At 42.3% G+C, this 17,828-nt stretch overlaps 1 protein-coding gene across 1 annotated transcript in view; it reads right to left on the minus strand.

Annotated features, from left to right (window-relative positions):
- Positions 1-17,828, minus strand: part of ROBO4 (roundabout guidance receptor 4) — a 45,554-nt gene that overhangs the window by 14,560 nt on the left and 13,166 nt on the right. Inside the window, exons 9-16 of the mRNA XM_063311128.1 lie at positions 17,547-17,668; positions 16,882-17,053; positions 16,061-16,255; positions 15,595-15,637; positions 14,673-14,812; positions 13,663-13,995; positions 9,978-10,091; positions 1,835-1,973 (exon numbers count right to left, since the gene is read on the minus strand). Of these exons, the coding sequence (XP_063167198.1) occupies positions 1,835-1,973; positions 9,978-10,091; positions 13,663-13,995; positions 14,673-14,812; positions 15,595-15,637; positions 16,061-16,255; positions 16,882-17,053; positions 17,547-17,668 (1,258 nt within the window). The remainder of the gene's footprint in view (positions 1-1,834; positions 1,974-9,977; positions 10,092-13,662; positions 13,996-14,672; positions 14,813-15,594; positions 15,638-16,060; positions 16,256-16,881; positions 17,054-17,546; positions 17,669-17,828) is intronic.

Here is a 17,828-nt window from a genome sequence, read left to right on the forward strand (position 1 = left end):
ATGTCATTTTCATGGCAATAATATGGAAGTAGCTTGCCATTTCCTACACTATAGACCTAGTGTAGCATGGTGGATCTTGATTGTTTCATTTGGGATTAAATATTCACCTGGAAATCAATCTAAATTCATCATTGGAAGAGAGATGGGCATCACAGAATTTATTTATTTATTTGTTTGTTTGTTTGTTTATTTTCTATCCTGCCTTTATTATTTTTATAAATAATTCAAGGAGGGGAACGTACCTAGTACTCCTTCCTCCTCCTTTTTTTCCCACAACAACAACCCTGTGAGGTGAGTTGGGCTGAGAGAGAGGGACTGGCCCAAGGTCACCCAGCCGGCTTTCATGCCTAAGGCGGGACTAGAACTTACAGTCTCCTGGTTTCTAGCCCATTGCCATAAACACTAGACATGTAAGACAGACCATCATGCCTTGTAAACAGGAATTGTAAGAGAGAAGCAAGATGTTAGTCATGTAGGCTTACTCTGTTTAACCTATACAATCCTAGTCAAATGTATGGGCATTGAGATTCACTGATGTGCTCTAAAGTTTAACTCCATGCTCAAGCAAGTAAAGAAGTTTTGCCTGCTGAGCAAAAGGGGCAAGCATTTTAGGAACAATGAGATCTACTTCTTTTTCTCTTATTTAAGTATATCTGTAGTCTTGGGATTGTCTGAACTGGTGGAAAAGCTTTCTTTTTCTTGGCTTGTTACACTTACCAACCTTTCCTTTTCCATGACCAGAAAGCAAAATATGTGATATGCGCATGAGCACATGTCAAAGACAAAAGAAAGCACAGGAAATGTACCTCAGCCATTTCTGTTATGCAAATCCTACCCTGGTCAAGTTTGCAATCAAATGAATTTTCAATAGAGTTCTCAATTATTGTGTAATTGCCCATAAATTTAGAATGACACCAAAATTATTTCATGCAAGATACAAGGACAACGTTTTCTCTTCATAAATGGGAGATTCAAAGGGGCAGCAAAAAGGATGGAGTCAGCTGATATTTCACTAATGGATTGATTTACTTTCCTGGAATGATAATTGCCCATTTACTTAAATAGCTGGGCACTTGTACAGAGGCCTGCCCTGTTCAGTGAGAAATGCTCCCTTCTAGTAAGGCATGGATTCATCCCATGATTTGTAGCTTTTTAAGTGCAAAATAGGAAGACAGAATAGTTGGAATTCATTTTCCATCCACATTTGCTCTGCCACCCTGATGATCCATCATATGGGTGCCATGAATAATATGCAAAGTATGTACATCTGCTTACTTGGTGCTGGAGGAAGTAGCAGGCAATTTATTCTAGCATCTGGCACAACCAGAAGATGAGTCAGCTTGTAATGAACTCTTGAGATTGCTGCAGGGTACCTCTTCACCAAAAGGTAGGTGAGAAGCAGAAGAAATCCTCAGGCATGGCTCAGCTCCTGTTCTACAGGTGGTTGCAAGTCAGCCACCATCTTGTTAGCTCTGAGACCTGAGCTTCTTCCAAGTATTTTGAGCAAAACAATGGAGCTGAAGTATTGGGTCATGACTGATCGGGGGGAAAACATGTTTCAAAAAAATGATATCTTCTCAGTTGAACTCAAGATGGTTTTTTAAATTAATTTTGGTACTTGGTTTAAAAAACACAATCAGTAATATCCAGGATACTTTCTCAGAGTCTTTATTAATTATTGTGATTTCTACACTGCTCCAGTCTGAGGGTAGAGATAACCCAACACCTCCAAGGCTTATATCTTCCTAGCCTTATGTACCAGGCAGAAAGAGGGTTGCAGAAAGAGGCCCTGAGATTAAGATAAACAAACCAAAACACTCAAATCCCATCTTACTCTTGCTTGGTGCTGGAATCTTGGAGAGCTTGAAAACCGGGTGGAACAGGAGGAGGAGGTGGCAGTGAACTGGCATTCTGTGAACTGCACAGCAAGAACTTGGAGGAGCTGTATGTTTTTAGCACCTTTTTTGCCCTCCCTAAGAAGGAACATAAAGAAAAGAAATGGTCAACGAATTGCAACTTTCCCACCACTCTCATATCATCTATATGTTTTAAGTGGCTCAATCAATTAGTTTCCTGGCTGGTAGCCAGATAAAAACAAATCCTTCCATTTTAGTCTTTTCAAATCATCATCATCATCATCATCATCACTATTATTTCAGTTTATAGGGCCATCTTATCAAAATGATTTAAAGCAGTGTACAATGGCTTAAAAACAATTTTGAAAAAGAGTAACAGTATAGGAAGAAGAGGAAGAGGAAGAGGAAGAAGAGGAGAAGGGGGGGAAGAAGAAGAAGTTGGGAAATACACACACAAACAAAATCAAATAGCAACCATTTAAACAGTGTGTGTATTCCTGCAACCCAGGGCCTGCTGGAAAAGCCACGTTTTTTACACTTTCCTGCAGATCATCAGTATCGGGGACAAATAGGCTTTGGAAATTATTCGTGTCTGCTAAACACAAGAGGACAACTTTGGGGGAGGGAAAAAAATCCAGTGGTAAAGCATGTATTTTCCATGTAGAAGGTCCCAGATTCAATCCACTATTGAAACGATCTAGCAGAAAGACTCCACCCAAAACTTTAGCTGCTCCCAAGCCAAGGAGCTGGTAGTCGATTCAATGGGACAATTCAAAAGGAACCTATGATCCAGCAGCCCCTGCCATTAGGAGTGCTGATCAGGGCTGCTGAACACTGTAGCTCAAATTGTATTGTTATCTATCAGATTAACATCCCATCTTCCCTCCAGGAGCTCCAGGCATCATACCTAGCATTCCCTCCTCCATATTTTTCCCCATGGAAATCTGTGAAGTCAGTTGGTTTAATGGTATGTGGGAATGACCTTGGGAGATGGGGAAGAGATGCTGTCTAGGGAGTGATCGGATAAGAGAAGGCATAGCCCACAGCTGCACAACAGAAAGAGAAAGAAGCTCAGAAGGGACCTCCCTGACTTCTCAGGCTGTAGAAGAGATGGTGGGAGATGTGTACTATCAGACTTGCAAGATTCTGTTAATGCAGCCTTACAATAAAATAGAATTAGCTCATCTGGTCATGTTTCCTGTCTGATCTACCTGGGAAAGCTGACAGTTTGGCCGAGAGAAGCTTCTGAAGGCTTTGGGCTACCCACTGGACTCCCAACTGCCGAGGCATGTTCACATTCAACCAATCTTTGGATGAAAGCACACTTTAAACCAATACCCTTAATTTCTGCAGCATTACCACATGAACTAGGCTTAACTGGTTTAACTAAGCCTAACCACACTTAGCCTGTTGTACAAATATATCTGCAGCACCTTCCCCTAGATGGCAATGGGCTTTACTTCATAATGGGGGTAGGAGGGGAGAGCTCTGCTGCATTTGGGGCTTTTCATGCTCATTGTGCTAAGTAGCTCTGAATGTCAGCTCTAACAGATTCAACTATGTACAACAAAAATATCTCTCTCTCTCTCTCTCTCTCTCTCTCTCCCTCTCCCTCTCCCTCTATTTCTCTCTGTCATACACATGTCAGGCATTTGCTCCTCCTGGAAGCAACAGACCCATTGCCTTTTCCAAGCTCAGATGATTATCTGTTTAAAAAGATCATACAGAAATGGCCAATATTCCAGAACCCATTTCTTATCCCTTAAAGCCAAATGACCAAGGATCAACTGACCACTCTAGATTAACCAGCAAATCCACTCATTTTCCGCCAGTTGAACAACAATCATACTGAGATGCCTCAAATTTCAGATGGGAAACTCATTATGATCCCTGAGATCCCAACTCAGAAAAGGAGCTTGCAGACAGAAGACTTTTGTTCCATCGTTTATTGAAATGCAGGTGAGCAATCTGCTTTCTGTTTTCTTATTTGGATAAGCACTTGACTTGGTTTGCTCTTTCTTCCCATTTCCAGAAAAAGAGAGATTAGCCAGCTTGTAGAAAACTGCAAACACATTTCCCCTGAAAGTCTCATTAAATAGCCAGCCCCTCTGGATGGCTAGATCCAATCCAGATTAGGACAAACTTAATGTGGCCGTCAGAGAAAGGGGAAGACAGGCCCAGATAAATGCTAACTACCTGACAGAATCTCTTTGGACAAACTGATCAGGCACTTAGTTTCCTGCAGTGATGTGGAAAAGATTAAAGCTATAACACTTTACAGCAGGGGTCCCCAACCCCCAGGCCGCTGACCAGTACCGGTCCGTGGCCTGTTAGGAACCGGGCCGCACAGTAGGAGGTGAGTGGTGGGCGAGCAAGTGAATTTACAGCCTGAGTGTTTACAGCTGCTCCCCATCACTCGCATTACTGCTTGAGCTCTGCCTCCTGTCAGAGAAAGCAAGCCCATTGGCTGCTATCTCCAAACGGTGCAAAGAAAAAAGAATAAAAGGTTGGGAAAAAGAGGAAGCGCTTGAATCATCCCGAAACCATTGCTGCCACCCCAGTCCGTGGAAAAATTGTCTTCCACAAAACCCGTCCCTGGTGCCAAAAAGGTTGGGAACCGCTGCTTTACAGCATCTATCACAGGCTGGTTTCTCCAATTAGGTGCCTTCTGCAGGTCACAACTCTAAAGAGGGTGCCCTTAGAGGCTCAAGGGATGGGGGGAAATATAGTACAGGCTATAACTTATCTGCCCATGCTTGCTTGTTGTTTGCTGAGGCAGACACCTCCTATGATTTTAAGCCAGGGGATTCTCCTCTCAGACCACTCCTGTCACAAATCAGGCCTGGGCTTTCAATTCTGGGCTTCAGCATATAACTGGTGCTAAAGAAGTTTGAACAGGAGGAAGGAGAGGAAAAGAATGGGAGTCTTGCCTGGTGAAGATTTTCTTTGCTTGTGACATTTAGGCTGAAATCACACATGCATTTTTAAACTGCTTTAATTAGCACTCCTACACGTCAATTAAGGTGTGTTGCCACTGTTTACAAGTTCTGTTATCCCTGTTTTAGAAGTCTGTGGGAGGAGATATTCCCTTGGCTATCCTACACCAGATGCTGACCCCAGATGCTTCATTACCTGCCCACCCCCACTTGCTAGACCCTGATGCAATCCCTTGAGTATTTCTCAGATTGGTGTTAACTGCTGCTGTCTTCCCTGTCTACCTTTCTATGGTCACTTAAGTGGACAAGGTCATGGGAAAGCACTGTCAATTTCACTGGACAAGAAAGAAGCAGCATGGTGGTAGAAGTCTGAATCAATGACAAAGTCTGACAATGTTCCCCAAACATGGCTGGGGAGTTTGGAGCACGCTTTAGGCTGAGTCGGATTACCAATCCATCTATGCTCAGCACTTGTCCACACTGACAGGCAACTGTTCTCCAGAGTTTCAGACTGGAGCTTTTCCAGTTGTTCCTAGAGAAGCAGACTGAAGTTGGGACTTTTCCCAGGTGCTGTAGCACTGAGTTGCCTCAGATTACAAATGCAAAAACAGCAACCACAACCCCAGCAGAACCTGAACAACTACAACAGTAAAGAGCAAAATAAAACATACTGAAGAGAAAAAGAAACCTGCTCATGGAGGGCTCCATAAAATAAAAGATATAGGGAGGTTGGAATTACACTGGAAACTGACCTTCTGTAACCATTATTGCATGATCTCCCTTTCCAAAGTGTCCAGAAATTTCAAGTGACAAAAGACAGAGCAGCCAGCTGCTAGCAGGAACAAGGCATGGAGATCCTAGGATGCCACAGTGAAAGATCTGCACAACTTTATCAGTTGCTTCCTAAGCATTATTCAAGCCAGTGGTATTAGCCTTTAAACTCTAAATGATTTAATGGCCAACTATCTAAGGGATTGCCTCTCCTATTATGAACCTGACTGGCCATTTAGATATGCAGAGGTCCCTCTGATGGTGTCCTCCCTGTCACAGGCTAATTTATCTCATCTGCAGAAGATAGTGCAAAAGAGGATCTTCTCCTGTGTCCTTCCCAGGCTATGGATCACACCCTCTCGTTCAGTTCATATCTGGTCCCTGCTCTCTTTTCGTTAAAAGGGAAACCAAGAACAAGCTCTTCCACCCAGGTCTCCAAAGGAACATGATTTTATTCCTCCAAAGGAATAAAAATTTTATATAAAATTTACTGTTTTTATATATTTCTAAGCTCAGGTATGTTTTTATGCTATGGGCCTGGAAGGGTTGCTTCATCTGCAAGTCCTCTTGAGTGTTCTTTTCCAAGAAAAAAGGTGTCCTATCAATCTTATAAGTAAATGCATTTGTGAATACAAAACTGAGACTTCTTCTTCGCTTGCTTATCACCAGCAGGAAATAAAGTTTGAAATATGTTAAGTGGCATGTGTGAATCCAGTCTTTCAGGTGAGCTGCTAGTATCAGAGCAATGATTTTGTTCACTCTGCTGCTTCTGGTTGGAATTTTGATTTGGCACCAGGTTAGTCAATGAAGAACTTTCATCTCTTTGTGGCTGCACTTGGAACTCATCAACAGAGACATTTTTAATCTGCCCATCGCAAGGGTGGTTTGGTGGGTCAGTAAAGGAGACAGCCTTTTTGTAATGGTCCTAGGCTTATGGAGTGTGCATCTGGGAAGGGTTCATCAGCTTTGTTTCAGCTTTTTCAAGAAAACTCTGAAGTTTCTATCATTCTTGTTGGCTTTTGAACTGCTGATTTTATTATATACTGTAATTATCCTGACTTGACTTTTTGGGTTTCACCCTTACATGCACCTGAAACTTAATTTGGATTTGCCATTGTCTTCTTCCAGGATCTATATCTATATCTACCTTTCCAGTCTATGGCTGAGAGAGAGTCACAAACCCAAGGCCATCCAGCTGGCTTTTATGCCTAAGGTGGGACTAGAACCTGGATCTCCCCACTCCTATTCCAGCACCTTAACCATCGCACCACACTGCTCACAACCTGAAGGTAGTAAAGTGCAGGGAAAACTTTATTGCTTGATTTTCCTGCAGATATAAACTGGCCTTTCATCAGAACATTTGAGCATTCTATCAGCACACACAGTACAAACTACCACCACCATCACCACGACCCCTTGTAATGCCCTTTCATGAGTCACACCACCCAATCCCTTTCTCCCAGAATGTTCAATTTAGCCAGACTGGCTGTTCCTTGAAGACGCTACCTCAGGAATAAGGATATATGGACACGGGGCACTTGGGAAAGGTGTGGTGGAGGCCTTGTGCATAGTTTACAAGGAGAATCCTCATCAGCAGTGATGCTGCTGCCTCATTAAGCATTTGAAAGGGCTTCAGACTGGCCTCTCGGTTGGAGAGCCAGCCTGTCGGCTCGAGGCTCATCTGGCAATGAGAATCCCATAATAAAGCAATGGCAGCAATGCTCAGAAGTACACAAGGACTAGCATATATTTACCACCAGAGCAGACTATATAAACACACTGTTCAAATACTATCTAATAGTCTTATCTTTAGCTGTAGAGATTTTTAAAGCTGAACTACTGAGAATCAGGCCAGTATTTAAACACCACAGTTCAGCAAACACTAAAGGAGAAGATATCTTGGCTCTGTCAGAGTATACAAGCTTTGCATTGAGTTCTGTTGACCTAGTCCTTGGCATTTTTGCCTCCTGGTCATTTTCTTTTGATGTGGGAGGAAAAGGAAAGCCTTCCTTCCTTCCTTCCTTCCTTCCTTCCTTCCTTCCTTCCTTCCTTCCTTCCTTCCTTCCTTCGGAGAACTGATTCTCATGGATGACCTACAAGTCACTGGCACTTATTTATGAGCTGTTTGAGGGATTTAGGTAGATGTCATGATGTTCACTGCACAATTAACCACCAAGCATTCTTCAGCCATCCTGCCTTTCTACACTTCCATTAAATGAGCATCTTTCATGAAGAGTTTTTCCAGTCAGATAGCAGAGGGCAGCAAGGGAGACAATGGGCTGATGTGGAAGGAAGGAAGGAAGGAAGGGAGGGAGGGAGGGAATTCTTGAATCACCTTGCAACAGTAAAACCAGCACAAAAACACAACCCAAAGAAAATCTGAGATTGAGGTGGAGAAACAGAAACCCCTTTCATATCCTCTAACACACACTGTCAAAGACTCAGAGAAAAAAAGTTGCCTCTGGCAGCCCTGAATTAACCATTAAGCAAAATAAACACATGCTTAGGGCACCAAGGGAAGGGAGGCACCACAGAGATTTTTCCCTTAGCTATCATGCCCTTAACTCTTTCACTGCCATGCTCAGCTTTAGTTTTTCAGCATTTATTGAGTCTTAATGTCTGGTCAGTTAAGCAATGGAATGGCTAAGGGGCAGCATTGTTGGGCTATGCTTAGGGCATCGATTGGCCTGAATCCCACCCTGTGCCAAGGTTCAAAGATTGTCATGATATTGGTCTACAAAATGGCAGCAATAGAATTTGTCGAATTTGTGGGATCATAGAACACATCTCACAAGAGAAGAAGCAGCTTCTCTACAGGCAAAATCTCATGGCAATATAAAGGCCTGAATGCACACAGAGCACCAGAAGAAATAAAAACATTCAATGAACCTGAGTTTAATTGATTTCTCCCTCCTCCCCATCCAAAAGAAGGATTAAAGAGAAAAAAGCCTTTCTATTAAAATATTTCCAGCTAAATCTAAGGTGGCCTTCCTATTTAAAATAGGTAAATAATTTGGGGAAAAGCTTAGGCTTCACTGGATGTCGAATGATGCTCTGCTGCTCTCTACTGGAGTATAAAGAGAGATGGAAATGAGGTCAGAAATTAGTCTGGTAAGAAGAACACTTACAAAAATGAGAAACGAGATGGCATTGTTTTAAAAGTCTACCAGATCTATTGTCCCATATCTTTACCTGGACTAGCCAACAGTTTTGTATACTTCCAGAATTTTAAATCAGGTTGCAAGGCACTAAAGGCAGAGATGAAAAGCAAAAGTATGCCAAATACGAGTTTTTTTATATCATTTCTTATTTTTCCCACTTAAATTTGGTTTGTCCCATGTTCACATCAGTGTGAGAAGGTTTTTTAAAGTCATATTTTAAAATACCATGCATATATGCATTTTCTTACCCCATACCCATGCATGCCCACACACATACACACCCCGATTTTCTAGAACAGTGCATTATTGAATGTCATTAAGACTAACATCAGTTACTGGGTAACTTAGAAATAAAGTTAATTGTTATAATATATGCATTGTGGTACATCATCTTGCAATATCAAGGGTTTTTTTAACCCCCTTTTTTAAGCTGGAAAACTGCGCCCCCAAATTTAGGGGAAATGTTTGGAAAGATAGTCGGGTTTCAGTTTGCACTAGATTCCCTAACAAAAGCTAGGTTAGTGACTCTGTTGCACCAACCAGAAATATTGCTCATTGTATTGGCCTTGTCTCTGAGTAGCTTTCCTCTGAAAATATGTGAAAAGTAGTCCTTTTCACAGTAACATGCCCGCATCTGGAATACAAATTTCTTTCCATTTTTCCAGAAGGCGTACGTGAAAATGAAATATTAAAGACAATATTAAGGGCATGTCATACTTTCTCTTTGAGCAGATTGGTTTGGGAAATATCTGCTGCATCTCTTCTCTCCTATTTTCCACCACAGCTAGGCTTGTGTTATTAAAAATGTTACCATTATTTTAGCAGATGGGAAGGGGGAATGGGTGATAGAAAGGGGATAAGTAATTGCGTGTGAGCGCAAAGATGACAGTAACTCAGCAAAGCCAACCCAAATCACAGCTGTTTGGATTTAGGTGTTCAAAGAGATCTCACCTGGAAGAACCAAGAGGCTGTTCTGTCCCTAAGGGTCAGAGAGCAATCACATGAGCCAAGGACCACATTAAATGCATTGTCCTCAGTCCCCACTATATCCATGTTGCTTCTTCCCATGTATAATTCAGGAAGAGGACTCTGTTTACCCTTCCATCCTACTGAGACCAAGTCAGACAAATCATGACCATTTGACTTCAATGGAGATGTCTTAGAAATCAAATACTGGATTCCAGTCTAACAAAATTATCTACAACCTATTGTTTCTTTGCCCCAAACTGTAAAGCAACAGTTTCTTCTCCTACCATGGACTCTTTGATGCTTTCCAGAACTGACAGCACTGCTTGGGCTACTATGGTTGCTCCAGTCTGCTGAGAATCCAGATGGGGACATGGGTGTGCTGTGCACCTGCTGCAGCTCTGCAAGAGAGAGAGATTTTAATGACGGTGTGTGCATGTCAGATCAACCTGAATTCATGCTGTTTTAACTTTACAAAGATATATGAGCAAATGTACTCTGGAACACTCTGTTTACCATTTCAAGCAATATCCCAGAGTATGCTACCTTATCTAAACCAAGGATCACACTTGGCCATTGAGTATCAGATTAAAAAAGAAAGAAGTTAGGATAGATAGATTTAGAGATAGAGATAGATGACAGATAGATATTCCAGTGAATTAATATTAAATGTTATCAGTAGAATTATTTTCAGCCCAGTTTCCTTTTCTGTTTTTAATGACAATTTTTAATGACAATTTAATGAGAACCTTTGAGATCTTTGGGCATGCACTCAAGGTTTTCATGGGCCACATGTAGCCCTGGGACATCCAGTTGTATATTTCTGCATTATTCAACTAAAAAAAAGGAAAGGCTCCCTCAAGTTCAGCTCAACTGCCAATGAGTTCCACAGAGTTTTCTAGGCAACAATAATGAAAGGTTTCTCATTGCTTTCTTCCAGAGTGTTTTATTGACTTCCTGATGAGTAGATTAATAGGTACTGCTTCGGCGGGCAGGTAACAGCGTTCTGTGTAGTCATACCAGCCACATGACCATGGAGGAAGAGTCTATGGACAAACGCCGGCTCTTCAGCTTTGAAACGGAGATGAGCACCACCCCCTAGAGTCAGACATGACTGGACTTAATCTCAAGGGAAACCTTTACCTTTAACAGTAATGAAGGAAGATTATGAAGGTTAACTATAATCTTCTAGCCAAAGGAACAAGCCCTAGGCCAAAACCAACTACAACTGGAGCAAACATTGGGACTGCCAGAATAAGCATCCAGAAATCCTTTATATCTGCTGCCTTCCATGATCAACCATTAGCCAATTTAGAATGATCCCGAACCTCTGGTTATTTCTTGTCCAGGAAGATACTCCACGCCATAACTCTGATGGATCAGATGAAGCTGCTGCCCATGAATCTGAAGATTTGGGGCTCACACCTGGTGATAGTCAGCACTTTCCAGTGAGAGGAGCATGAGCTACTTCAGTCAAAATGTATATGGTCCACAACAGATGGGAAAAAGACTTCAATGAAGTGCAATAAATGGGCAGCCTAGTCAGCTCTTACAAACACATTCCTGCAAAATGTCAGATGGTATGCATTCCATGGTCCCACCAAAGGACTACAGAGACTCTGAGCATGAGAAGTGGGGAATTGTTTCTGTACAAACAAGTAAGTATGTTCCTGAGTAAGGCATGCACCTTAATGGATCCTATGTGTGCCCAAATCTTGCTTCCTTGGATCCAGAAAACCATAGCAGGTGGCTAAAGGGTCTGATCTAAATGCAGAGATGACTGTGATGGCCAAAGCTGCAACAGGCTCCCCAGATAGGAATGCTCTTTGAGCTGCCAAGTTCATTTCCAAGTAACTCAGCCCTTGCTGTGTCCTTAACAGAGTGGGTACTTCGCTCTGCATTGCTCCTGGCAATTAGCAGCTGCAGCAAGCAAATTAGGTTTTCTATTACATTCCACAAAAGCCATGGCATTAAATCTGTACCTGAACTTTGGAGATAATTCAATTAAGTCCCCTTGCAAAGAGTGGGGAGAGATACTACAACCAAGTGGAGCTGTTCTTTCCATCTCCGGGCTGCCTGAAGAAATTTGCTTGACATTTAGATCTGCACCCTTTTTCCTTTCATGATTTTGAAAGTGGAGGCAACAATCAGTGAAAGTGCCCATGACTTTTTGTGTTGGACAAGTCTTCTCACAGACTCATAATGGGTTAAACAAGTTCAAGGACAGGAAGCAGATAACAGGACTTTGTGCAATGGAGAGATGTATAAAGTGTGGGCACCCCTCCCACAAAGATCTGCATTGGTACCAATGCTTTTTCACTTGTTTAGAGCTAGGCAGCTCAAGTAATTAACTTGCTGATGATATCAACTTATTTGGGGTAGTAAAAGGAAGACAAAGACTGCAGAGAGCTCCCAAAGGGATTGAAAATGGCTGATTGGTACAATGCAATGCAAAGTGATGCACATTTGGGGGGAAAAAAATCTCAATTTCAGATTTATACTAATGTAGTCTAAGCTGGCAACAGCAGCTGGAGAGAAAAAGAGATCTTGGAGCCACAGTGGATAGGTAATGCAGATGTCAATCCAGCAGATAGCCTCAGTGAAAAAAACTGACACATTTCACCCTAGGAATCCTTAAGCAGGTAATTGAGCAGAGAATTATCATAGTAATGGCCTTCTATAATACTATGGTGAGATTGCAGTTGGAATGACTTTTCTGGTCCTTGCACCCCAAAAGAGAATATTGTAGAGCCCAAAAGGGTACAGAAAAGGACCATTAAAATTCATTTGGGGCTAGAGCTGGTCTTCCATGAGGTGTTCTACTGTAGCATTAGGTTTCCAGATCAGAAAGAAGTTGACTATATATAAATTCATACATGGCACAGAAAGATGGATAGAGATGAGTATTCTTCTTATACCCACAAGATTAGAACCTGGGATCTTCTCCTGAGCTTGAACTTGCAGGATTTGGACTGCTTTTTAAAAAAAACAAACGTATTTATTTATATACTGCTTCAACCATTACAGTTTATCAGAGGCGCTGATGGGCATCAGTTTTGATTTCTTTAAAAGGGAGCTTTTGACAGAGATTTATCAATAGCCAGAGACTGCTTTAGATAAGTGCACATTATCTCCCGAGTCAAAGCGACATATCCTACATATTCATCGCAGATGAGAAATAACAGAAGTTTCTATGTCCTCTCATTTCTTGCTTTTTGAACTCATCTAGTCAGTCACTGTGTGACACTGGACAAAATAAACTTCTGATCTGACCTAACAGGCATGTTCATACTCTCAGTTGTAAAATGGCTCAATAATTAAAGTTCCTCACAAGAATCTCTCTCTCCAGAGAAACATGTCCACAGGTGGAGCAGGGCTTACTTTGGACAGTAGGTTGCCCAGAAACATTGTAGAAACATCTTTTAAAAAATCATTGATTGGAGATATTAGGATCTAGGAGCTTCAGCTGGGGGCCAGAAGTTTGAATTACACAATTGATTTGTTCCATTTCAGGTATGGTTGCCAAGCAATTTCTCTGGCAGAACTCCTATGACTTTACTTTTTTTTTCATCTGTTCAATTGTGTCTGATTCTTGGAGACTGCCTGGACAAGTCCCTGCAGTCTTCTTGACAAGGTTTTTCAGAAGTGGTTTGCCATTGCCTCCTTCCTGGGGCTGATCGAGAGCGACTGGCCCAAGGTCATCCAGCTTTGTGCCTCAGGCATGACTAGAACTCACGGTCTCCCAGTTTCTAGCCTGGTGCCTTCACCACTACACCAAATGGGCTCTCATGCCTTTACTAGCTGCATTAAAAAGTGCCTCTCACTCCTACTGCTGCCTCTGCATTCTGGGACAAGTGCCCCCTGCTTGACTGCTGACTCTTATGCAGCTGATAGCAACCCTGCTTTCACAGCTCCATTTATTGTGATTCTGTACCAGAGTATCAGTTATTTTGGGCATGGGGTTGGCCTTACCCTTTTTGCCATTTTTGGTCCAGGATTCTCTGATGATAAGATTAGGGGAGAAGGAGCCAGCTGCCTTCCATGGCCCTTGTGCCCTTCCTTGGCCACTGGCATGATCAGGCCTCAGGTTCTGGCTGCAGTGAGGCATGAGTTCACCAGCTGGTGCTAACTCCATACTTTGTAAGTTGGGATTGGAAAGGTACGGCAGAGAACTGTAGAAGGTCTTAAGGTCTTTTGCTGGAAGGTCCATGCGAAGAGCTCCATACAGGCTACTATTCCTGCTATCAGGCACCAAAGGAACAGTCTGAAGACGTGATCCTTGACTCTGCCTATCAAAGGACACTGCTGTGGGGATGAAGACACAAAAGGCAAAAATAAATGCATGTGATTTTCTGACCTTACAGTCAAATCCCTACAGTAGAGGTACGGAACTATTCATTTGCAGGGTTGATAAGGCCCATTAAAATATAACTGCTCCATGTAAGCCAGGCAGAAACCTTGTTTTCTTGAAAACCATATACCTCAAATTCCTTCATTTCTATTAGGAAGGTGCTGTGTGCAAGAGGAGTTGCAAAATTATCATGTCCCACCTCTTCCACATCCTTTGTGGACAAAAGTTCTCCCTCCTCCACTTTGAGGGACTCTGCAGAAAGAACACAGAGGAAGATGCTTTTCCCACCCTGCATCAGCATCCAGCCCATAGGGGCATTCTGGGGAGAAGCCCAGACCTTGTGCAAGATTTAGCTCCCCCACCCTGCTCTAGATCCAATTTCAGTAGGACAATTTTTGCATGGAGTGTTGTGGAAAACTATTACCCAACTACCATAAAAGGTAGTTGCCTTGCACACTAATTCTGTTAATGGCTTTATGCTGCTTTTCTTGAATTTTGTATGCATGTCCTTTGATTTTATCTGGAGTTCCATAAACTACCTCAGAAGCTTATTTAAACAGTGGGGCAATATAATAAAGATAGTCACAAGACTTTCAACTTGGCCATGAATGATGAAGAAGAAAATGTGTACTAGATTTGTGGAATTCTTGGCTGTCTTTGGATTCCATCCACAGAAGTTGGCTACTGAGGCTGCTGCTGGTACTGTAATTCTTGGAGCCAGATGTGGATTTCCATGTATTTGAAAGCCAAGGAGAATCGCTGGAGTCTACCCTGTAGTCAAGAGGAGAACACACATAACTGCACTCACACAGTTCTGGATGATAGCTGTGAGAGTTAGTTCTTGCACAGCCAAAAGAAAATAGGCTAATATCAGGTCAGTCTGTTACCGAAATAAGAGACATATGGAAACCAGGTTTCCCATCCAAAAGAGAGAACTGTCTAGCACATTGCATAGCATGGGAGAAGAAAGAGGCACAAAAATTAAACACTGATTTTCCTTTAAATAGGACAGTCACTTGATAAACGGCAGTTGCTGGAATTCTATCACAATGGCATCTTAGCTTTTCTGTGGTAAAACTACTTTTCAGAAGTTTCTGGATTCTTCTGCATTTGTTTAACTGATTCCACTCTAACCTGCCAGGGAGAAGCCTGACAAGAGGATGAATCATGAAATTAAAAGGCATCTCTTCATCAGTAGTTTGGCCATAAATGTCTGCAACGTGTCTTTATTTATGCCCAGGAGACTACTCAGCTATAAAAAGTATATGACATCTGTTTTAACCCTCAGGTTACATTGGATAATGACAAGAGTTTTCTAGTTATATTATTCAGGAGAATTCTCATAATTTTATGCTGGCCTCACTTTACAAAAACAGAACAAAAAGAAAGAAATTAGACCACTATCTTTTCCCAAAACCAGTGCTGACAATAACTCATTCCAGCCCTTCCTCTTGATTGCTATCATTCATTCCTTGACCTTTAACCCTGAGGATAGATACTTAGAAGGAAACAAACATCCTGAATCCCTAAACTTCCAGGCGGCTACCCCTTACCTATGTTTGATGATGGCATCATCACTTGCATTCCTGTACAATCCTGAGAAGAAGAAAGCGTACAGTAAGATGCAGTGGTTCCATTGTTCTTCCTAACAGTCTGCTTACAACGTGTGTGTCATGGCTCACAACAGCACTCTCTGCTATTCAGAATAAAGTCTCTTTTTGGGAATAAACAACATTTTATCTGCAGACCAACCATACATTTGCTCCAGTGGCACCTCTTATGCAGAAAGGGCTGCTTATTCAAGGAACGCCAGAAAACAACCAGCATTGGTGGGGCATTTGATCCTTTCTTTGTACACCAGCTTCCCCACTACAGATAATCCTCCAACACTTCTAAAAGGCTTTTTTCCTTCTTCTTCTATGGTTCCAAAGGCATCTACAGAAACGCTAAGTCTTTGACTGACCTCTGTGAGCACTGAAATGTGTTGTGTGAACACAGCCAAAGGGCAGCCTCCCTTACCTTCTCCAAGGGCATACTGTCGTCCTCCACCAAATTGCCTGGCTTGTTGCTGGCAGACATAAACTGCCAGCACCATCAGCATGATCCAAAGTGCCGAACCCATGCTGGCAATGAAGACAGGTTGGCGCACTACTTCTAGCATGTAGTTAGTGGACAAAAAGTCTGGGGTCTTTGCCATCTTCCCCACCATGGAGTCTGGAATGAAATCAGTTCAGGTGATGGAGTATGTAACACTGAAGATGTACAGAAAAAAGTGTGGGCTCTAGGACCCTCAACATACTTGCTGAAGATTAGCTGCTCATATACATGCAAGAACACTCCAGTTGGAAGCAGTTGGCACAGCTGGAAAAACATGATGACACTGGAAAACTGATGCCAGTGTAGGTAATGGTGGAGGAGGTTAACTTCAGTTTTTTTTTAAAAAAATATCCTCAAAAATCTAGAGAAAAAAGACAATTCCCACCTAAAGAACAAGATAGCTGGCATATTTCACATTAGCATCACATCTGCCATTGCACCAAAGTATTATAATGTGGCCTCTGCCACTAAAAGGGTGCCCCACTGTATAGACCAGAGTTTCTCAACCTTGGCAACTTTAAGATATGTGGACTTCAACTCCCAGAATTCCCCAGCACACTGGCTGGGGAATTCTGGGAGTTGAAGTCCACATATCTTAAAGTTGCCAAGGTTGAGAAACTCTGGTATAGACACTACTGTAAAATGACTACTTGTTTTATTGTAAAGCAAGAAAAGTGCAAGGAGACAATATCCAAAATGCAGTTACATATGTCTCAAGGAATGATAAAATAGCCAGTTCTGACCTGCAGTGCCACATACAGGATTGCTAGTTACTCCAACACCTGCTCCATTGATTGCTGCTACCTTCACACAGTATTTTTGCCCACTTGGAAGTCCTATTGTTTCCAGACTATGTGTATCTCCATCTACTGTCCTATTAAATCCCTGGTGAGTTTCATTGCCAAGGAACCAGACCTGAAGAAGAAACAAGAGACAAAGGTAGCTATTCTGCATCACACAAAGCAGTGTATTTTCTGCAAAACAAAAGAAAGACATGGTTCTTAAATCTCTGGGAGACCAAAAGTTGCTGAAACAAAGTGTCCAGCAGCTCCATCCAGTCTGACCAAGGGTGAGGGATTCAGGGTGTTGTAGCTCACCAGCTTCTGGAGTGCCACAAGTTCCTTCCCTCTTAGCACATGGAAGCAAAACTAAAATAACAAGCCAATGGATTACTTAGCAAAATCCTTAAAAGATAATGTCATCATGAACCTGTTTTACATGTATTATATGCAAAGGAAAAAGAAACAAAACAACACAACAAAGCTTGCTTTCCCTCCTACAAAGACCTCCATGGTCCATCAAACAAATCTTCCAACCCTCCACACCTGAAAATCTTTCACATACTCCTTCCCTGAGGCTGATTCCATTCTTCAGCATCTCCTTGGTATTCAATAACTAAGCTCCGTACCTGGTAACCCTTAATGATGCCATTGTGTGTGTCGAGTGGAGGTGGCTCCCAGTGGATGATCACAGTGCCGTTCCCACCTCGGGACACAGTGATACTGATGATTTGTGGAGCAGCACTTGGCACTGAGGAAAAGAGACAAGACTAGTTGAAAAGGTTTAGCAGCAGGAAGACCACCTATTCCCTAAGCTGCTTGGGAACACAGGACTCTTCCATCAGTCACTTCATGTCTATTCTAACACCCCTTGTCTCTTCAACCACCCAATGCTTCTCCAATAGATCAAG

The sequence above is a fragment of the Candoia aspera genome, chromosome 9 (genome assembly GCF_035149785.1).
Source record: "Candoia aspera isolate rCanAsp1 chromosome 9, rCanAsp1.hap2, whole genome shotgun sequence".
In the NCBI taxonomy this organism is placed as follows: domain Eukaryota; kingdom Metazoa; phylum Chordata; class Lepidosauria; order Squamata; family Boidae; genus Candoia; species Candoia aspera.